We start from the raw sequence: 23986 nt of genomic DNA on the forward strand, positions 1-23986 counted from the left end.
ATTCAATCGTATGTATCCTGAACATTAGATCAGGTTTTTCCTAAAATAGCAACTGTACCCTAACTCGATTCATGAAAGTGACAGTAAATTTGATTCCTGGAGCAGGACTTTTCAGATGGTAGAGTTATGACCAGGGATAGCAAGCCAAAGCAAATCAGCCTTACAATGACTGGATTGGCAACATTGTGAAAACAAAATGTTGAATAACACTTAAAATTTGCCCAGTCACTTCTAACAAAGCTCTATGAATAACAGATTTTGGACACCAAGTTTACAACTTGTGCAAAAATTAACACTTTATTATTAATACTGTAACTTTAGCTGACAAACCTAAACTACATGTTAATCCAATTAATGTCCATTTTTTAAATTACTCTGCTTTGATCACAATGTTATTTGCACACAGACAGACAGATCCATTTAAGGGATAAATTGAAAAGAAAAATAGAAGAATTGCAATTTACCAGTTATCGCAAGGGTGATGGCCTAGTGGTATTATTGCTAGGCTGTTAATCTACAGACTCACAATGTTCTAGGGACCCAGGTTCAAAATTCCCCATGGCAAATGGTAGAATTTGAATTTATTGTAAATCTAGAATTCAGTGTTGAATGATGACCATAAATCTATTGTTGATTGTCGGAAAACCCATCTGGTTCACTAGTGTCCATTGGGGAAGGAAACCACCATCCTTACCTGATCTGGTCCTTTGACCCACAGCAATGCAGTTGACTCTTAACTGCACTCTGGGCAATTAGGGATGGGCAATACGCATTAGCCTAGCCAGTGATGCCCATATCCCATGAATGAATAAAACAAATTAAACCGTTTCAAATGATGGATGCCAAGCCTTCATGCAATCCTTGGATAATGAATTAATCATTTACACAACTGTTTACTTCATTTTCTGAATCTTCTCCAAAATGTTAATACAATTCCTTAAGTTTGGTGCCAAGAATTGACAAATTCAGCTGAGGCCTAACCATTGGCATTGGAATGTTTTTGAGTTCATGTCTCTTGATCCCATATACCTTTTAAATTCTTCGTATTGTGTCCTGTCACTCTTGAATAAATGTATACACATGTTCTCTCTATTCCTGTTTAAAGCTAAAATAAAGTAACATACAGTCGATTTTGCCTTGTTTCAATCTGCCAATCAAACTGTTAAATTTCACCTTTGTTCTATTTTATGCATCTGTTGATGTCTTGCTGAATTTTGTTACTGTTTATGTCTGCTTAGTACATTTTGAAGTCTGAAAATGCAAAATGATCTCTTCATTGTAACAGATTAGGCATTCTAACGTTGGAACATATTGCCCTTTGACCATCATTAAATTGGTTATCACCATTCCAGCTTTGCATATCTTTGAAAATAGGTGAGATCATTGTCTATTGTCAGGTGAATATTTGAAATGCAATTCATTGGTTGGATGTTACTTCTGTTTTAGGATCCAGAGATCAGAGACCAGCGCAATTTGCCTTGAAACTAGTCACACGTGGCTTAAGTTTGTTCAATTAGATATATGCCTCAACGTTCTGTCGGTAAATGATTTTTCAAAAGATGATATCTGTATCTAAAACAAAAATGGGAAAATAAAGCTAACTGTTACTATCACAATTAATGCCAGCCCAGATGATAATCTATGCTTTCCAAAAAACTAACTTGTGCAGCTAAGCATTTCCCACGGGACAACCTAGATGTTAATGCATTTCCCATGGGACAACTTAGATGTTAATGTTAAAGTCTGCCGCACTTTGCAGCAAATAGCACACAATACTTTGAAATGAAGGATTACATTTTTCTCCCATGAGCTACCACAATCACACTTCAGTTAAGATAAGAAAACAATTATTATAAAGAATTACTATAAGAAGGGATAACCAACTGTCAGCACAAGCAATGTTGAATAATCAGTTACCCCAACATTTCTTGTAAATAGTATTCTAGAAATAACGCTGGATGCAAAGTGGAAAACATTTATTAGCCTGTATTAGACAGTCAGAGCATGTACATAATTGTTTGGCATGATGATACCAGTTGTTATGGACCACACTGTCCTCGGATTTAAAAAGTCTCACCCAAGCAGAAAGTCTCCCCTACGATCGTTAGAGGCAGAATTTTTGTCTGGCTTTCCAACAGTTAAGTCCTGATATTGAACCGATAAATGTGTAGAGAAGAAGAGCCAGCAACCACAGGGTGATGAAGCTAATGTGATCTGAGAGATCAAAAGAGGTGAAAGATCAGGGCCCAGATTTTTTTTAAAGGAATGGATACCCAAAAAAGCATAATCCACCATTACCTCCACAACAGGAAGACACGGCACAGCCAGACACGTTAGTCACCCTACCGTACATCAGAGACATATCAGAGATGACCACAAGACTACTCAGACTCCTAGGTATCAGGATAGCCCACAAACTAACAAACACCCTGTGACAGCTACTGACGAATGTAAAAGGATCCCATACCCACAACCAATAAAACCAATGTAATATAAAAAATACCATGCAAGGATTATGAGAACCATCACGTAGGCCAAGCTGGAAGAAAACTGAAAATAAGGATACACACAAACACCAACTCACCACCAAGAGACATGACCAATTCTCACTGGCATCAGTACACACAGACAAAGAAGGACACAAATTCAGTTGGAACAACACATCCATTATAGCACAAGCCAAACACACACATGCCAGGGAATACGAGATAAAACGGTGTGAGGCTGGATGAACACAGCAGGCCAAGCAGCATCAGAGTAGCAGGACAGTTTGATGTTTCGGGTCGAGGTCCTTCTTCAGAAAAGGTGGAGGGGAAGGGGATTCTGAAATAAATAGGGAGACAGGGGGAGGCGAATAGAAGATGGATAAAGGAGAAGATAAGGTGAGAGGAGACAGACAGGTCAAAGAGGCGGGGTTACAGCCAGTGAATGTAGGTGGGGAGTTAGGGATGGGATAGGTCGGTCCAGGGAGGACGGACAGGACAAGGAGACGGGATGAGGTCTGTGGGTAGGGGAAGGGGTTGGGACTTGGGGTGGGAGGAATGGTCAGGGAGGCGAGGACTAGCTGAGCTGGTTTTGGGATGTGGTTGGGGGAGGGGATATTTTGAAGCTTGTGAAGTCCACATTGATACCATTGGGCTGCAGGGTCCCCAAGCGAAATATGAGATGCTGTTCTTGCATCTTTCAGGTGGCATCATCGCAGCAACGCAGGAGGCCCAGGATGGACATGTTGTCCGAGGAGTTGGGGGGGGGGGGGCATTGAAATGGTTTGCGACAGGGAGGTGCAGTTATTTGTTGTGAACTGAGCATAGGTGTTCCGCAAAGCAGTCCCCAAGCCTCCGCTTGGTCTCCCCGGTGTACAGGCGGCCACTATGGGGACAGCGGATACAGTATATCACATTAACAGATGTGCAGGTGAACATCTGTTTGATGCGGAAAGTCTTCTTAGGGCCTGGGATGGGGGTGAGCGGGGAGGTATAGGGGCAGGGGTAGCACTTGCTTCGGTTGCAGGGAAAAGTGCCGGGGGAGGTGGGGCTGGAGGGAAGCGTGAAGTGGACAAGGGAGTCAAGGAGAGAGTGGTCCCTTTGGAACGCACATAAGGGTGGGGAGGAAAAAATGTCTTTGTTAGTGGGGTCAGATTACTATGACATGCCAGGGAATTCCTGGAGGCCTGGCATTCCAACTGGAACTCCATCAATAAACACATTGAACTGGGCCTGATATGCAAACCACTGAAAAACAAAAGTGTAAGAGATGCCAACCACCCCAGCAAACCCAGCTATATAAATAACAAGCGGGACAGAACTCTAACACTTCACAGGCGCTGCACTGATAATTTTACCTAGCAGGGTGTCAAAATGTCTGCAAGTAAACACACCAGCTCAGCAAGCAAGTCTAAAGGGCCCCAGTGCAGAACTTCTGAAAGGCTAGATGTAATAAAACGAGGATTACCCCAAGATAGATGTTTCAACAACACTTCCATACAGGATCAATCAACACTCTTTAAGGTAGAGCATTGAGTATTATGAAACAAAACTTAAGAATCTACAAACTCAAAAAAGGAAACAAATGTGATCCTAAATTTTTAAACAAACACATTAAAGTTTATTGACAAGGAGAAACACATCCTATAAAAAGAGAAAATAAGGAATGAAATGGTGCAAATTGAACAAATAAAACACATTTACATTAAGAAAAAGTTACTGGAAAAATAAAACCCATCTATCACTCTCACCTGCTTCCACTTCATATCTGAATACTGTCATTGAGAACATCTCTGGGCTGCAGATTTGAGCTACAAGAGGCAAGAACGATCTGAAGAATCTCAAATAAACCTTCACAACTTACAACATCGACAGTCCACTCCTGACAACTCAATAATGTTTTGACCCCACTAAATGCTAATTATGTAGTAGTTTGAATTCAACAATTTCAACAAAGGACTGTATTGGTTGCAATCAAAATTTGAAGTGGTCACAAATTCAGCTTTAAATTTTGTGATGAAATATTTGACATATGTATTTATGTTCATCTTATCCTTTATTTTCTTTCATTATGTTCTTTCTGAATTAAAATTTCAGATGCTGAACTTTATTTAAAAATACATACTTGTATCCCTTCCAGTATAGTCCTAGTATTGATTTTATTTGTAGCAAAGCATAATTGAGTAAATAATTCTATGGCAAAGAATTTTCTGCAATTATTTGACAGCTTTAATTGGACATTTCCTAACATGTAAATAATGGAACAGCATTTACTACATGACTGTAAGCCTTGATTCAGTAGTTGCATTATGCTTCAGTATGGCTAATGGGTTCTAGTTCTATTCACAAGCTAGTTACATGACTGAAGTATTGAGTAGTGCTGCAGTGTGGGAGGCATCATCTTTTGGATGAAACTTTAAACAAATCCTGTCTACCACCTTCAATGAATGATCTCTTTGTTTTTACTTAAACCACCTACTTATGTTTCTACATCATTCAACTCTGCCCACCTTCAGCTTCACTGCTGTTAAAACCATCAACGCCTCAATACATCTAGATTTGACTATCATTCCCCTCTACCATCTTAAACTTATTCTTTGCTTGAGAGAAGTGAACACTGGTGGTTAGACCAGCATTTAACAGTGATCCCTAATTACTCTGGAGAAGGTAGCGGTGAGCCACCTTTTTGAACTACTGCAGTCCGTGTGGTATTGGTGATGGCATTCCCATGTGTCTGCTGTCTCTGTCCATCTAGCTGGTAGAGGTCACCAGTTTGGAAGATTCTGTTATAACAGCCTTAGCATGTTACTTCAGCGCATGTGGTAGATGGTACACATTCATCATGAACACACTGTGGAGGTGGCAAAAAAACTGCATGCTGAAAATGGTGGAAGAGATGACAATCAAATTAATTCTTTGTCCTGGATGGTGTTGGGCACTTACTCAGGCAGGTGGACAGTATTCCATCACACTCTTGGCTTAGTAGGCAGGTATTAAAGATAGTATGTTTGTTGCCACAGAATTCCTAGCTTCTCACCTGCTCTCTTAAAGTGTAATTGAAGTCACCCGAGATTCCCTCCTAGCTGTATTCTCACATCAAATCTTAGACACACATCAGCCCAGCTCCCAGGGAGGCACAGCCTCAACTTTAAAATGTTCACTTTTATTTTCAAATCTCTCCATTGTTTCACAGCTCCTTATCCCTGTCATCAACTTCAGCCCTAAAATGTTCCAAGGTATTTCCACCTTCCACATTCTCACCTCTTGAGCATCCCCAATTTTAATCACATCTTCATTGACAGTCTTGTCTTTTTCTGTCAATGCCCTAAAGTCTGGACTTCCTTTCATAAACTTCTCCACCTCTGAGAAAACCTCTGATCTGCCATAACGTCTCATGTGGCCCGCCATCAGATTTGTTTCCTAAAATTCTTATGAAGCACAAAGGGGTATTTTACTTAGTTAAAGTGAGTTTTGAGAAGATTTGTAGCTTAGTTAAAGTTGTTATATGAGTGCAAGCTATTGTTGATGTGAAAAATCTCTTGGCATTTTTCAGAGGAGAAGTCCCTCATTCATCTGGCCAACAAATAACTACCCGAACAATACCAAAAATACTTTATTTGGGCACTTAATTCAGTGTTGCACATTGGGATTTTGCCACACTTGCTCACAATGTAAAGCACTGTGAAAATGCAATGTTCTTTATTTGCCTCTCGCTGGAGAAGGATGAAAAATCAACATTAAATCTATACAGTGACACATTTGTCACCCGTACACTGAAAACAAAGCTGAAACATGAAAAATTGTGATGTCGAATGAAAGATGATTGTGGGGCAATAACAGATCATTCCACAACTTAATCTACTGATGGCCATTTTAAGAACTCAATGCAATCTTGTAGCAATCTAAAAAGCAGTTTGTGACACTGAGAGAAACTAATCTGTGTGGATAACATCAGACATTTAGAAGGTGAACATGAGAAGGTATTAGAACATGATGAGAAATAATGGTGTCACTGAGGTGTCATCTGCGTGACACATCACTGCAACTTAAGTCATGTGATAGATGTGGAAACTTGGTAAATAAATGACCAAAAATACTTTCAATCCAGTGACCGACAATTTAATGTAATGTGCTTTGAAAAATGTAAGCCTGTAGTTGACTATATGTAATTGTTCGGAAGAACATGATAGATGTAAATGTAGGTGCAGGGCTTGGGAACAGCAATACATTGTCCAGGTTTTATTCATGATTTATAAGATCTTAAGACTGTGAATTTAAGACTTATTCCTGTGTTGTAACCCAACCCGTGCAGTAAAACAGAAATAAATGGAGGGCAGAATGCAGGACAACTAGATTTTTCTCAACAAGTTTTAGGACATTAAATATCATTTAATTTGGCACATTTATTTAAAAACTAAATGTACAATGCTACCTGCAGAATATTCCAGTAATAGCCTTGAGATAAAGGGCAGAATTACAAGAAAATACATTTAATGCTATTAAACAAACTGTTTTTGTAAATGAGAATGTCAATTTTATTGTTGCCTTTCTTTTGTATTTCAATATTACCATGTCCATGTTACATGTGAACAGTCTGCAGTGTGTAAACCACTGCTAAGCACTGACCTATGTAACATGAGAGACTACAGCAACACACGGAATATCAGGGATAATATAAACCCAATGAACATTTAGTATAATAAAATGAAAATATATCACAGACTAGTCACCTGCCAGCTAAAGGTCTGTATTGAAGTTCTCGCTCAAACTGCTCTGCTGTCAGACTGCCTTCAATAGCCTTACAGCCAGGGTTGAACACAGAGTATGCACTAATTTCACCTTGCTTCTTTTTGGATGGGTCACGAGTGCCAACATAAATCCAGTAAAACATTGACAGCACAAAAAATGCCAGGCCAAACTCCAGCTCAATGAAGAGGCCAAGTAGGACCAGCCAGAGCAGGAATTTCAGGATTGTCACGGCATTGAAGATAGAGTGATCAGATTCAATGGGTTCTGCTAGGGATCTCTCATGGGACCAACTGTGGTCAACTTCTTCCTTTACCTGAAAGAAAAACAAATTCCTGTTTTAACCTATGTTTAAGCTGAGGACCAATGACGCTGATGCTCCAGTTTCTTCTTGGGTGTAGAAAACCTGTGTTTTTATTCTACATTCATTTCCTTGACAAGTCACTCGTGTAGTTGCAACTACAGCAATAGTGAAAGAAATCAAGATCAAACCCAAGTGAGTGCTAAATTATGTCAGACAAGCCATGATACATGAAATAAGAAAAGCAAGTGCTGGAGAAACTCAGCAGGTTTGACAGCCTTCGTGGAGAGAGAAACAGAGTTAATGTTGTGACATAACTCTTCTTCTGAAGAACAGTCATGCTGGAGTTGAAGAATTAACTCTTATTTTTCACAGATGCTGCCTGCCCTGCCGAGTTTCTCCGAAACTTAGCTTTTATTTCAGATTTCCAACATTTGCAGTATTCAGCTTTTATTTAAGTTATGATGCATCCCTGTCCCTGAGAAAAATGGATAAATCAACCTGGTATCAGAACAGTTGCAATGTATACTCTGATAATGGGTACAAGAGGGTTGAATAAATATTTGGAAAGTAAAAATTTGCAATACTGTGGAGAAACAGTAGGGAATGAATCTTGTTGATTAACTTAATAAACTAGTACAATCTTATCAAATGAAAGGCCTCCTTCTATGCAGTAATATTCTGTGTATCACCCAGTCTCATTCTAGCCTCTCAGTCACTGACTTCTAACCATGTGGAAACTCAGTATAAATCTTCTAATAACTTAAAAAATCCTGTCAAGGTGCTATGACTACACATTTAATCATTAGTAGCATTCACAGCAGGTCATGTAGTTAAACCAATGTAAGTAATTCATTCTGAATACGAAGTTCACAAGTTTCTTAGTTTCATCATTTTATAATACTGTTATTCTGTAGATTTTTTGGTTAAAATGCCCTTGGTTAAATACCCATGACTGACATTTCTTGGGGAAGGATTACAGTGTTTTTAACAGCTTACATGCAGATAAGCAAAATAGGGTGGAAACTGGACACGGTATTTATGTTGTGCTATTGGAGGGCAGAAAATTTTTATGGCACAGGCAGGTTGTTTCAGAAGCAAACTTGAAACCAGCCCTTCCTGTTCCTGGATTCCATTGCTGCAGCAAAACTACTGCAAGAACTGCAGCCATTCCAACAAACCCCTGACCATCTATTTCTCAGGACAATTAGGGACAGGCAACATTTTGCCAGTTGTCCCTGTGTCCCAAAGAAAAAAAAAGAAACTGAGAGATTTAATAGGAAAACAAGTCAATAAATTGATAGAACACTGAAGTGTTGGTTAGATGTGAATTATTCGGGGTGACTCATGCATAATAACCAGTATTTTATGATTCTGTAACATCACAGAAGATAAGAGTTTGTCTCCACCTCATGCTCTGGAAGCTATTCAATTCCATCTTGTGAAATACAATTTTAATTTACACAAATAGTGCTAATAGGATAATTCAGAGATGAAATCTAAAATGAACTACAGTCAGTATCACACATAAGGGAACAAAAAAAATATAGGAAAACAGTTAGTATATGTTGTTTGGGAGTTTGTAATTAACTTGCATCAATTACTTTTTATTGTTCTTGTGATTTTTCAAGCACAGAAATACAAAAACCATTTTCATGGCCCTCAGCCTGCATTAGAAAGATCTCTCACTTACATCATTCATTCAATTAAATTCATTGAAACCAAAAAAAAATGAACAAAAGCTACTCTACAACGTATCAGAGATAATGGGAACTGCAGATGCTGGAGAATTCCAAGATAATAAAATGTGAGGCTGGATGAACACAGCAGGCCAAGCAGCATCTCAGGAGCACAAAAGCTGACGTTTCGGGCCTAGACCCTTCATCTGATGAAGGGTCTAGGCCCGAAACGTCAGCTTTTGTGCTCCTGAGATGCTGCTTGGCCTGCTGTGTTCATCCAGCCTCACATTTTATTATCTACTCTACAATGTCCAGCTTTAGCCTACAAGGCTGAGCTACTTCCAATCTTGGATGATCATGACATCTATCAGGATCAAGTTTCTCAGACAGCTATCGTTTCTTTGGCTGTTTGCAGCAGTTGTCTGTAAAATTTTAAGGCCAATACCTACATGTGAATTGTGGAAGAGATTTCATTTAAAACATTCAGCTTTTAGAAGACATATCAAGGTCCTTGATGAGTAAAGAAAGTAAAACAGACCACTTTTTATGGAAAGCATGGACAGATTTCTTAACAAAATTTTTATATTTTACAATTTAAAATCACAAAATGCATGGGCCTCCTCAATGTGACTGCAGTTACACAGCAATGAGCGGATAATACTATCAGCAAGAGATGCAAACTGTAATATCATTGTACATGGGAACAGAGTTCAGTTTGTTGCACTGACAACAGATCATCCCTGACAGTTTTTTGTATACTGTACACATCTGTTGGGTCTTGGAATTGCGGCTAGGTCTCACTATTCCAATGCTCCCAGGTTGGCCTTCCATCCTGTGCCAGCTCATCCAAATGCTATTATAAATAACAAAGTGTGAAGCTGGATGAATACAGCTCCGAAGATGCTGCTTAGCCTGCTGCGTTCATCCAGCTTCGCACTTTGTTATCTCAGATTCTCCAGCATCCGCAGTTCCCATTATCTCTCATCCAAATGCTACTGTCAGGTTTCCACCTTGAACTAGTCCTAATCATCTACCACCCCTAAGTTTGACCAAAATTGGCATCTGACCAGACAATACCTCCAAGTTAAAGTTCACATCCTCAGAAAAAGAAAGGGAATCCCACCGCTATCCACAAGTAGCTGGAGGAGCATAAAATAAATCCACAAAAAGATTCCTTCTACAAGAAAGAGAGCAGCAAAAAAAGGGAAACAGCAAGTCTGAAAAAGAAGTCAAAAAAACCAAAATGGTACATCACAACACCAAGAGAATGACTGGGTATTGTTTACAGCTCAGTATTTACTGGTAGTTTAATGGTAATTGCTTGCAATGGTTAGGATGTATTAGTAGTGGTGGATACTTTTTGTAGTGCATATCATTTTAGTTAAATTATCTTAAGAAACAAATTATTTGGAAAAAAATGGCAGAGTAGCTGGAACAGCATACCCTGGAAAACTACACGAAAACACCAACTGCTTAAGATAAAAACTTGAGTTTGAATACACACATGCAGGTAAGATTTTTGTGGGTGGCATTTTTCAGGAGGCTGTCATCCCACAACTCCTGACTTTTCAGGGAAGAGACTAGTGACCACCATGAAAAATAGTTAGACAGTGCAGGAGATATACCCATGGGTGTGCAAAGTTTAGAAGGAGAATGGAATCACAGTCATAACACTATGGGGAGGTTGGTTGGGGCAGCTTCCATAATGTTGTAGAACTGGAATTGCTACAATGATTTAACAGGCAGAAGAATAGTTACACATTGCAGTAAACAAAGATACCATTCTGACATAGTGTGTTGGCCTGGCTACTGACAGCTTATAAGTAAGAGTTAAATGATTGCAGAGTATTCCAAAGGAAAGCCAAAAGTTATGATCCATACTGGAAGCAAAATCATCAACTGGGGAAACATTATGTTCCTATAGATAAATTTCCAAAGCTGGGAAAGGGGTAAGGGATTGGGCCTCCAGGACGATAAACTGGATTGCCAATGAGCCCAGAAACAGGAACACAAGAAGATCTGAGGTGCAACATTAGAGCTATCTTGTGGTCAGATCCTGCAATGACTTAGTGAGTGACATATACAAAATGGAATGGGAAACGTTGACCAGCAATCAATGCAGCAATAGGGAGTAAAGCGGAAAATGCATGTCCTTCACAAGCTTTAAATGATAAAGGGTGCTGCTTTTAATAGTGTTCTTACAAGCTATAGCCACTTTCAGAATGGTACTGAATAGACTCAGCGAAGCCCAAGGCAGTTAGGTAAAGCAGAACAAGGACTGTGTAAGACCTGAAGACCGCCAGGCTGCGGTGCTGGGACCGCGTACCAGCTGGAGACCCTCCGGCCTGCGGTGCTGGGACCGCGTACCAGCTGGAGACCTTCCGGCCTGCGGTGCTGGGACCGCGTACCAGCTGGAGACCCTCCGGCCTGCGGTGCTGCGACCGCGTACCAGCTGGAGACCCTCCGGCCTGCGGTGCTGGGACCGCGTACCAGCTGGAGACCCTCCGGCCTGCGGTGCTGGGACCGCGTACCAGCTGGAGACCCTCCGGCCTGCGGTGCTGGGACCGCGTACCAGCTGGAGACCTTCCGGCCTGCGGTGCTTCAGGCGGTGGGTCTCAGGATACCCAGAGTATTGAGGCCGCAGATCCCAGGAAAAAGAAAGAGGGTTGTGATACAAGGAAGAAAAATGCCCCTGACTCCACTCAACTTCTCCCGGGGCACTACCTCATCCTTCGGGAACCGGAGCTTCGCCAACAAAGCGCTGAAAACTCCGTGAACTCCCCGAAACCCGCGATCCTCCTCCAGCGGACTCTCCAATTTCTGCCGGGCTCGCCATTCTGCCAACTTCCGCTCCATCCTGCGGGGCGGAAGTGTCCGACACTAAAGTCTGCTCGGCATTAGGAATTGTCCGACCAATCCAGCGGGGCGGAAGTGTCCGTTACTAAGGACAGCCCACCCCATTCTGATGGGCTGAAGTGTCCGATAGTAAAGACTGTCCACAGCACAGTGAAACGAAACGGTGGAAATGTTGAAGGGTCCAGGCCCGAAATGTCACTTTTGTGCTCCTAAGATGTTGCTTGGCCTGCTGTGTTCATCCAGCTCCACACTTTGTTATCTCGGATTCTCCAGCATCGGCAGTTCCTACAATCTCTGGTGGAAATGTTCACTAGGTTTTGAGCCCCTGCGGAGGAAGAAATAGAATTAACGGTTCGAGTGTTCCTCGGAAAGTGCCCACAAACTCCTGATTTTCTGTTTCTAATCCTTTTACTTGATTAAAGGAGCTGTCAGGGAACCGCAGTCTAAAGTTCAGTTTCATTCTGCAACATTCTCACTATCTTCTGTTGGACGTTAAATTGAAAGGTTTTCGCAACACCTTTTATGGGATTTTTTAAAAATGCAGGCAGAATAATTTGAAATCAACGCCACATTAATAGTGACGATATAAAACTGCATCGTGGGGATTGAAGATAACAAGGTGTAGAACTGGATGAACACAAGAGGCCAAGCAGCATCAGAGGAGAGGAAAGCTTTTCTGGCTCCATCCCCGCCTCCTTGACCTGTCCATCTCCTCGCCACCTATCTGCTCCTTTATGCATCTTTTAACCGCCTCCCCTCTCTCCCTATTTATTTCAGAACCCCCTTCTCCTTCCCCATATCTGAACAAGGGTCCAGATCCGAAACGTCAGCTTTCCTGCTCCTCTGATGCTGCTTGGCCTGCTGTGTTCATCCAGCTCTACACCTTGTTATCTCAGATTCTCCAGCAACTGCAGTTCCTACTATCTCATCTTAGGGACGTAGTTTGCATTTCTAATATTGACCGCAGCTGTGTCTTATGGCAGGATCAAAAGTGTACAGAACATTTTCTTCTCAAAATGACCGATCATGTTTGGAGTATTTTCTTGCTTGGTGATCTGTGCCAGTTCCAAAAGCTTTTTCTTGTGATATATTGCTCTGTCCTCTGTTTAATTGCAATGTTTCAAGTTACTCTAAATGGATTAACTCCTTGAGGAAAATAGCCACAAATTGTATTTATCAAATAACAAAGCAAGGCATCTGCTATGAAACTGTTAAGCATGCATCCAATTCTCAGCATATTCTCCTTATCATGTGAACTTTGTTGTTTGAACATGGTTTCATTAAAGTAGAAAGTTTGTCTGGTAGACCTTGACAGCAATCAAACTCCTTATCAGTTCTTCCCTCTTGATTTGATCTCAAATGTCATTTCATGCTTTGACAAAAAGCTGGACTTTTAACTGACTCCCTGTCTCTTGGGCTCTCTTGCGCTGATTGTTTGCTGCAGACTACAGAATAAATAGTCTGTTCTTCAACTGACTGGCAATAATGTTCAGCAACAAAACTATTTTCTGGAGTGTTGGAATTGTTATCGGTGTGGTGTTGGCAGTGATTGGAGGTATACTGATCCCAGTTGGGGATAAGATTATCCGAGATACTATAAATAAGGTAAAATTTAACTTTATTCAAGAAGGTTGTTAATTTATCCTTGAAGATCTTATTGGTGTGTACTGGATATTTTCTATGTGCTTACATTTTTGCACCACTAAGACGCTGATACTGATGGTAGTAGTGTGTTGCATTTCTGTTATTGTTAATATCTAATGCCGAATGGGTTGTGCACTTGGCTAGTACCACTGGTCCGTCATTTTTGGCTTTGGGGTTTGAAAATAGATTAAAGTTTGCTTCCTGTCTGCTGGTTTGTAGATAGTTTTCTGAAATAAAAGAAAAATTCAGAAGCAACATAAATTCAAATATGTAGTTTGGGAGAAAAATAAACCTGCAAACCTCAAAGTCAAACTTTTTAGCATCCCAAGATCTTGGTAATCCAATCACAAATATACATAGCTGCCAACGGGTGTGTATGGCACATGTAGAATACAGCAAGAATTGCAGGAGTCATGAAGAATCAGACCTTCATTCCATTTGAGATGCAAACCCTGACATTGTTGTGTCTAGTAGCAGCCATGAGACAGACATGGAGAAAATGGTATTTCGATATGAAGAGTTGCACATGCTTTAAATCTGAAACAAAAACAAGTGCTAGAGAAGCTCAGCAGGTCTGGCAGCATGTGTGGAGAGAAAAACAGTTAGCGTATTGAGTCCATGACTCCCTTCATCAGAACTTAAGTTAGCTGGGAAAAGATGGTATTTATGTTGATGGGATATGGTTGGAGGTAGTGAATAAAGTTCATGGAGACAGTGCCCAGAGAGCAGGAGAGAGAAAAAGGGGCAAGGCAAACAAAGAGATTAGTGATGATAAGCTGAGAAAGAGAAAGAAGTGCTGGTTAGGATGCTCATGAGAAACGTAAATGGTTGGAAATGGGTTGGCTGTGCTGGGAGTAACCCATACAAAGCAGGAAGCTTTGGGAAAATGTCGGGGAAGGGTGAAGAACATAGAGGAGGGTGTTCCCATTCTGAAATTGTTAAACTGAGTGGTGAATCCTGAGGGCTGTAGGGTGCTTAAGTAGAAGATTAGGTTGCATTCTTCCAGCTTGCGTTGGGCTATGCTGAAACACTACAGCAGGCCTGACCAATATCGTTGGCATGGGAACATACACAAGGATTCTGCTCCCACAGCTCTCTCTGCAGAGTTCCAAAGACTTTCATCCCCAGAGAAGAAATACCTTTTCATCTGTCATGGACCAGACTAGAACCTCTGAAAATACATGAAGAAGGTAGCCTAGACCCTAACTTTTTTTTATCTGAAGGTAAATGTGAGATGCTATATTCCAGTTGCAATTCATCAGTCAAACTTGATGTTAAGAAAAACACAATTTATTCAACACTATACTTATAATACAACAAAAAAAGCCTGATGTATTTTAAAACATAACAGAATAATAGATTATTTTCTACTAAGCAGTAACTGTTCCAATACAGTAGCATCCCATAAACACACCTTTGGCAAAAGGCAAATTTAGAACACAGATTGTCTCACACACAACTTCTCTAGCAGGCAGAGAAACCCCAGCTTTTGGATGTAATTAGGAGAGAAAAAGAATAGCTTTCACTTCTTCATGACCCCAACAACAACTGCTGAAAGCTAAACCTAAAATCCCTTGTTCTGTGGGAGCTCAACCACCACCCATTCTGGCTGCTTCTATTATTCCAAATTTATATAAAAAAAAAACCTAAGGCTTCATTAGTTGTTTATCTTCTCATAGCCTGCATAGTAAATGCCCCCAATATCTCTCTGAAAGCAGGACAAAACATACTCTTAAAGCCACAGTATTATCACAGTCTCAATCATAAGTTGTAAACCCTTTATTCTGAAACAATGCCCTCTGGTTCTAGATCCTCTGATGATGGGAAACATCTGTCAGCATTTACCTTGTCAAGACCCTCAAGAATTCTATATGTTTCAATATGAACACCTTTCATTCTTCTAAATTCCTGTGAATAGAGTCCCAGATAACAAGGTGCAGAGCTGGATGAACACAGCAGGCCAAGCAGCATCAGAGGAGCAGGAAGGCTGACGTTTTGGGCCTAGACCCTTCTTCAGAAACTGTGTTCATCCAGCTCTGCACCTTGTTATCTCAGATGCTTCAGCATCTGCAGTTCCTGCTATCTGTAAATAGAGTGCCAACATGTTTAGCCTTTGTTCATAAGCAAATGCCTTCATACCAGGAATCATCCTAGTGAACCTTCTCTGAACTGCCTCCAGTGAAAAGATATCTTTCCTTCAGGGAATCAAACCTGCTCATGGTACTCCAGATGTGGTCTCACCAGTACCTTATACAGTTGTACTGAGACTTCCCTACTCCTATACTCTAATCCCCTTGGGAAGAGTGCCGATATTCCATTCACGTTCCTGATTATCTGTCACACGTGTGCTAGCTTTGTGTTTTTCTGGTACAAGTGCCTGCAAGTCCCTTTGTCTTGTAGCTTTTTTCAGTTTTTCTCAATTTAAATAATACTTTTTTTCTTTAGTATTCCCTTCCAAAATGAACAGCTTCATATTTTCCCTTATTATGCTCATGTGCCAACTTTTTGCCTACTTACTTAACCTATCAATGTCTCACTCTTGTCTAAACTGTTTACAACTTGTCTGTGCACCTATTTTTGTAATGTCTGCATATTTGGCTATGGCACGTTTGCTTTCTTCCTCCCAATAATTAATGTAAATTGTAAACAGTTGCAGTCCCTGCACTGATCCCTGTGGAACCCCAGTGGTCACGAGTCCCCAACCTGGAAAAGAACCCCTTACCCACACTTGCTGCTTCCCACCCATGAGTGAATTCTCTATCCAATCCATAGTCTACCTTGAACACCATGGGCTCTTCTGTTTTAACCTTGTGTGAGGTACCTTGTTGAATGACTTCTGGAAGTCCAATCATAAAACATGTATTGGTTCCCCTCTTTCCATTCTGTCCTGACTTCAACCAGAGTCACCAACACTGCAGCTGATCTGTGCCACAATTTACAGCTTTCCCCGAAGTTTCAAGGAAGTCAAAAGCACACGTTGTGGAATTGACAGTGTTGAGTTCTGTTATGATGAAGTAGGTTACTGTTCCGGAACTGATAGAGTTTATTTCAGGTTGTTGCAGTATCTCATATTATTACATTAACAGAAGTGTTTCTTTTCAATCACTGGTAGGAAGGTGTTATTAAAGAAGGCACCCTTGCATATGAAAACTGGATACAAACTGGAAGTCCTGTCTACAGGCAGTTCTGGCTTTTTAATGTGAAGAATCCATCAGAAATTATGAATCTTGGAGCTAAACCTGTGGTTGAACAAAAAGGACCCTATACCTACAGGTACATTCTATCTAAATTAGGCATTGTCACTTTGATCCAGTGAGGGTAAACCCTCCCCTCTTTGACTCTCCCCCAAACGCACACACTCAAATACATGCTGTCGTCTGTTCTCATGCTGTGACACTCGCCTATTGGCACATCTTACTCCCTTTCAATCACTTTCCAGACACGGGTTAGCTTCTGAATCAAAATGTATTCCTTGATCCGAAATTATGGGAAATATCAGATGAAAATATTAGAGTGAATTCTCTCAATGGCTCACGACATTTATTTGGTGAATACTCAGCTGTACAGACAAGGAAGGCCCTCACTTTGATCTATAGCATGTCCTGAATTGTGAATGCATGAAGGGCATGGTAATGATCCCATTTTTGCAGTGGAAAAATTGGATGGGGTTCCTAATGCTAATTGCTACCCAAGCATCCTTTGTGATGGATGGCTTCACTGTGATGTCCATATTGACAAACAATCTAGACACAAGGTTTCATACAGGAACAATTAGGCTCTTGACATTCATTTACATTCTTCAGGGATTATGCAAATAGTTTCAGGAGATAAAGGGAGGAAAAAGTGATGATGATAATGTAAATAAAGATCACTTATGTAAGCCTTGTGTTTATAGAAAGTAAAAACGATGCAGGATTACATTTTAAGGTCAGACAGAATTTTGGTATTCAGATTTTGTAAGTGGTCTGACAGTATCCAGTACTTACCTAACTCCCTTTTTGATTATATTCATATATAGATGTTTATATTTATGAAATTCCTGTCAATCAATTTATGTATTTCTGATAGTTCCAAAGATTTGAAAAAAATAAGCAAGGTCTGATTAATTGGTGTTTTGCAAGATTCAAGATGGAATTGGTCAAACACTAAAACCAGTTAATACCCTGCAATAATGTCCATTCATAACATTTTATATAAGATCACAGTAACATAAATTAATAGCAGTAGCTTAACCTGAAGCCAAATTAGGCAAATTCCAATGGCCATAAGACTGTAAGAAATAGGAACAGGAGGAGGCTCTTTGGCTCCTCCAGCCTGCTCTGCCACTCAGTAGGATCATGGCTGATCCAATATTCCTCACATCTACTTCCCTGCTCTTTATCCATAACCATTGATTCCCCTACTGATCAGGAATCTATATATCTCAGCTTCAGATGTACACAAGGATCTGCCCACATAGCTCTGTGTGGCAGGGAGTCCCAAAGATTAAGAACCCTCTAAGAGTCTCAAATTTACACCCCTTCATTCTGAAACTATGCTGTCAGGACCGAGACTCTCCCATGAGGGGAAACATCCTTTTAGCAATTATCCTGTGAAGATATTTAAGAATTGCATATGTTTAAATGAGATCACCTCACATTCTTCTAAATGCTAGTGATTTGACTCCCAGCTTGTTTAGCCTTTGCTTGAACTAGCAATCATTCTAGTGAACCATCTCTGAACTGGCACCAATGAAATAATAACTTTTCTTAAATAAATACTGCTCACAAGTACTCTAGATGTGGGCTCACCAACATCTTGTACTGTTTCAGTAAGACTTCCCTACGGTTAGTTGCTCCTTTTTTTTCAAACATTCACCAATACAGATTGACAATTGGGTAAACCCCATTAAATGATTATATATATTTTGCCAAAGTCAGAGCTATTTATGTGACTGCATTAAGTGCTAGTAAATATGCCAGGGTAAATATCAGTATTTTTCACAAAGCTACTTTCTCTCTGGCAGTCCAATTATATATTTTCTTCTTCCAAATGTGTGGTTTGTGTGCAGATTTCTACAATACTGTTGTGAAGAGTTGGCATGGTTGACAAAAAGTTAAGGTCTAATCGTTGCTCAAGAAATAGTTTTGGTTTTGGCATTTTAAAACTGTGTATCAGCACTAATTAAATAAACCCCAGTGATGTCGCTGTGAACAGCACAAAACTTTCTGATAGCAGCTGAAAGGATTTTATTGCACCTGAGACTCTCCGCTCTTTAGCCGGTGTGTAATGAATTAATGCCACAATGCACAGCTTCTAGCATTCAGAAAACCTGTTAATCCCACTCAAGTTAAAATTGTAGTTTTTCAAGCAATATCATGCCCAATGCCACAGTGAAAGATAAATCATTTTGCCAGGTTCAGGCAATGGAAGGTTATTAATTTTGAAGAAGGTGCAGTTAACTCTTGTTGCCACAATGAACATATTAATGCTACTTGGGAATAAGTCCCAATAATCATAACCTTATCTTGTCGACAATAATAGAAATATTGAAATAGTATCTCATGTTGAATCTTTTACAGGTAAAATGAAGTTGTTCAGAATGTGAAACACTTCCAAAGATAACTGCAACAGTTGGTTTTCACCCAAAGTGACAGATTCTAGATGTTGCACAATCTTTCACATTCATATCTTAAAGCTCCTGTTGGAGTTCTCAGCAGCAGCATCTGTTTTTTTTAAACTGAACCTGCTTGCCACATCTTGGTCTCTAGTGGAAACTCTACAGGTTCTCATCTTTGCAGCTTGTCCACTTTCAAATGCTGACTCAGATCAACAATAGCAAAACCAGGTCAATCATACACAAGAGATTGCTGGACCATCAGTCGCTGGGGGTAGTTGCGTGTCCAACAGTTAGGAGACTCCTGAGATCTGACTGTATAGTGTTGTGGAGCAGACCAAGCCCCCTCTAAAGTATATTTATAAGATAACCTGGAACCTACCTTTTTCTTATTTTAAAGGCAAGTGCCAAGCATTGCGTTCTGCCTGCTATTTGACTAGTCAACCTACCAGATTTGAATCAAAATATACTTTATTCATATGTTATGGTTAAAATACAACAAAAGATATAAGAAATTTTAACTCTATTGGAAAACTTAACAGAGTTATAGATTATTTGACTACTAAACAGTAACTGTTTCAAAGCAAAAACATCACTTAAACATATCCTTGGCAAAAGGCAAGTTCAGAACACAGATTGCAACTCTAGCAACATCAGGAAAAAAAAGTTCAAGAGAAAACTTTGAGAGGGAGAGAAACAGCAGGAAGAAATGTAATGCAGTTTCCACCCAGCTCAAGACCCAGCAACTGTTACTACTATAAAACTAAAAACCCTGGACCTTTGGTTGCTTCTATTGTTCCAACTTTCAAAAAACATCCAAGGCTCACAAGCTGTTTACTTTATGGGGTTCGATAGACATCTTGCTGCATCTGACTTAAAACCTCTCTTCAAAAAAACCAGGACAAAATACACTTTTTAAAGCCATAGAATCGTCACAGTTGTCTGAGGAAAAGCAAAAGCCGGAGTGCAGTGGTAATTTTACAAATCTAGTTGTTTGATTATTCACTGTAGGGGTGTGTGTGCAGATTTTGATGTTGGAATAATCTCATAGTGTATCGGATAACAAACTAAACCTAGTATGCTCATTCCAGCAGCAAACAACTTCTATACAGGGGTTTATTACCAGGATGGTGTATATTGATGGAGAACCACTGACAACATTTGCATACAAGTGACCCCTCGTGTGATACCTAATAGCACTGAGTCATCAAACATGCTTTATCATTTGGTATTTCAGCAGTTCTCACAATGGGGAAGTAATATCTGTGCAGTAACTTCTTATGCTTCCATTGTAAAATCTATGATAATACCTCAGCAGTAGAATCTTGTGATTGTGAAATCTGGGTCACAAATTAGGAAAATGCAGTCTGCTTTAGCAATGTTAGCCTGGGGAGCAAGTGGAAAGAATTTAATCGCTGATGATCAAAATTACAGCACTAATAACCATAAAAGAATGGAACTCATCTTCCTACGTAATGGAATAGTTAATCAGCTTTAATATGGAATGGAAGTGGGACAAAAATTAAATAGGGAGAGAGTTGCTTGGAGATAAAAGACCTTTTGATTGCCATATTCTGAGATTGCCATCATAACTATAGGTGACCTTTGGAAATAAGTGAAATTTCGTATGATCCATCAGAGATCAATTGAATTATTAAAGAAGTTTATAAAATAACTCTTACCCATAATAATTTATGATTGAAACCAATAGAAACTTGCCAAACCATTTTTAAAAAATCTTTTTGACTGTGAATTTATGAAAAAGTGGAGTTGGTATAACTGAGCTCACTTTTACTTAAAATTATGAGAGTAGACATTCCTTTGACATTTAGCTATGTACGTAGCATAACAGGCACAATTTTGCTGGTTAGCTCAAATAAGCATGGACTTTTGTCAAACTTATAAATCTGATAGAAAAACAAAAAATGGTTTATGTCATTGTAACGACACATAAAAGTCTTTTGAAAAACAAATATGGAACCAATAGAACTTTATTTATGTTTCACTATCACCAGATTCTTCACTTTCCTAAGTTAATAACAATTCATTTTCCTTCACAGCTTCACTACAATGATAATTCTTGAGATATATGGATATTCTTATTTCAGGAATTTGCTGTTCACCACTTTCAGGCTTTTCCACTCTGTTCTCCCTTTGCGCTATATTTAAAAACGTTGTCCAAACTTCATCTCTGCTACTGCACTACCACTCATCGACTCTATCCTATACTTTTCTGTTCCAGATTGGTATCCATTTCCCCTCCAAGAAGCACTTTAAACATTCGCTACTAATGCAACTGTATAAACATAAGTTGTCTATTTCCCAAACCAAAACAATTTTACCTATAAAAATTAAAGATAAATTTCATACAGTTTAAATTTGACATTGCACAGAATCGAATACAGTTCAATTTTTTTGTAGTGCTCTGAAATTTCTCAGGAATCTTGCATTAAAGCTGCTTTATAAATGTACATTGCTACCATTTTATACTGCATTGTGCAAAGCAAAGTCAGCTGTTTTTCTTAATGTTTTTAAAATTTCTATTTCCAGGGTACGGCAACTCCCAAAGGACAACATTACTGTAAATGATAATTACACAATATCATACCAACAGCCTTTTTCAGCAGTTTTTGAGCCGAGCATGTCCGCTGGTTCGGAAGCGGACAGAATCACAGCCCTCAACCTTGCTGCTGCAGTAAGCAACCTGTTGAAAATACTTATTCAAATCCATCAATCAAAAAGGACAGAATAAACTTATGTGACAAAGCACTAGCACTGACCTTTGCTTCATCGGTGGCCGTTGTGACATTTGTATGTACTACACAGTTCAGGCATTGTGTCTTTTTGAAAACCTCGACTGAAGATAGAGAAAATTTCTGTTATGTGGATAAGTAAGGAAATGGCATAAAGATTTAGAATAGACTGAAATCTTATATCACTAAATTTAAATATTGAAAATCTGATGCATTAACTTTCAAACATTTTGTATCTTGTTTTTTGCTGCATTGCCGCACATCTGATAAATCATCCAGCAGTTTAAACCTAGGGTGATGTTCATGCTATTTTCTCTTTATTAGTTCCCATGTTAGTTACATTGAATTAAGAGCTGATTGTATCTTAAAATACTGAAAGAAATATATTTGATTTGCAATTTGTAGTATGCAATTATTAGAGTAATACAAAGTTCGAGATCCATGTGGAGCTGTGTTTTTATTATGTTTGAAGATATAATAATGAGATAACATTAACTTGTGATTGCATTTATATTTATCTTTTAATACAACTAAATTGTCCTCTGCTTCATACAAATATTTTAAATCAAAATATGCCACCACATTACATGATGAGCTATTAACTCAGATATCCAAACGTTTGGTTTAAAGGGCAAATTTTAAAGGGTGTCTCAAAGGAGGAAAGCAAAAGAGAGAGGTGGAAAGATGCAGGACTAGAATTCCAGAGTGTGGAGTGTGGCCCATTGAAGCTACACCCATCATTTAAATTGGAAATGCATACAATGCCAGATTTGAAGAAATACAGATATCTAGTAGCGGAGCTGAGGGAGATGATAGGGGTAGAGCAGGAAAGCTCTTGAAAACAAGGATAGACAATTTGAAATCAAAACGTTGAATGATGAGGAACCAATTTAAGTCTGAGCTCAGGGGTCAACAAGTAAACAGAAGTGATGAGAACCTTGTGTATTTCTGATCTCAGATTCATCGCAAGGTTATTCTTATCCTTGAATGGAAATAAAGGTGATCATCAATGATGATTGCAGGTTTCTGGAATTTAAATAATTAAGGAAGTTATACATGGTAATGCTGACTTTTAGATGTTAGTGTAAAATTGATGGATTCAATGCCCAATTAAGCATTTTTCCCTCTTCTCATTTTCATTCATGCCACTGAAAATTGAAAAATTAAAGAACGATGGATACTGGAAATCAGAAATAAAATCAGAAATTGCCAGAAATACTCAGCACCTGTGAAGAGAAAGAGACTTAGTGTTTTGGGTCCAGTGACCCTTCTTCAGGACTGATTGTAGTGAGGAAAAAGTTGATTATATATGCGAGAGAAGGATGGGGGAGATGGAAAGAGATGGAGGCCAGAGAGAGGAGAACAGTTAGGCAAACAAATAAGTGGATAAAGGTCAGCCTGGGAGAATGAATAATTGTTAATGGTGACTGTTAGTAGCTGACAATGGGTTGTTTGTAGTAGCAGCCCATGTAATGAGAAGGCCTTGTTGTGTGGGGTTTGGGGTAAGGAGATGAAAGAAGATGCTTCCTTAAAATTATTGAACTCAATATTGATTCTAGAAGGCTGCAAGGTTCCCAAGTGGAAAATGAGGTATTGTTTTTTCAGCTTGCGCTGAACTTCGCTGGAGCACTGTAGCAAGCCTGAGACAGAAATGTTGACCAGGAGCATGGTGGTATGTTGAAGTGGTAGACAACTGGAACAGCAAAAATAACCTCAAACTTCTGATTTAGTCACTTAGAATTGAATTGAAGAAAATCAGTAGAAATGAAATTTGAGAAAAAGGTATGGCAAGGTAGTTGAATTGATATTGTCTGCTTTACATTTGATGCTGAAACCAAAATTACCCCTTGCTTCAAAAAGATAAAAAATAAGACGATCTTAAAGTTTTCAACACTTGCCTAGTGTTGTGAGCAATTCCCAAGCATGTT

The 23986-nt window shown here is 39.4% G+C and overlaps 2 protein-coding genes across 2 annotated transcripts in view; one reads left to right on the forward strand and one right to left on the reverse strand.

Annotated features, from left to right (window-relative positions):
* Nucleotides 1–1961: 1961 nt before the first annotated feature.
* saysd1 (SAYSVFN motif domain containing 1) lies at nt 1962–12084 on the reverse strand. The gene is made up of 2 exons (XM_048554551.2): nt 11934–12084; nt 1962–7545 (listed from the first exon to the last, which is right to left on the reverse strand). The coding sequence occupies exons 1-2, from the start codon at nt 12063–12065 to the stop codon at nt 7210–7212; spliced, it is 468 nt and encodes a 155-aa protein (XP_048410508.2). The 5' UTR covers nt 12066–12084; the 3' UTR covers nt 1962–7209.
* Nucleotides 12085–13093: 1009 nt separating this feature from the next.
* cd36 (CD36 molecule (thrombospondin receptor)) overlaps nt 13094–23986 on the forward strand; it is a 30285-nt gene continuing 19392 nt past the window's right edge. The window contains exons 1-3 of the mRNA XM_048554181.2: nt 13094–13670; nt 16822–16982; nt 21856–22000. Coding sequence (XP_048410138.1) covers nt 13551–13670; nt 16822–16982; nt 21856–22000 — 426 coding nt within the window. The 5' untranslated portion in view covers nt 13094–13550. The remainder of the gene's footprint in view (nt 13671–16821; nt 16983–21855; nt 22001–23986) is intronic.

This window comes from Stegostoma tigrinum, chromosome 25, assembly GCF_030684315.1.
Source record: "Stegostoma tigrinum isolate sSteTig4 chromosome 25, sSteTig4.hap1, whole genome shotgun sequence".
Taxonomy (NCBI): Eukaryota; Metazoa; Chordata; class Chondrichthyes; order Orectolobiformes; family Stegostomatidae; genus Stegostoma; species Stegostoma tigrinum.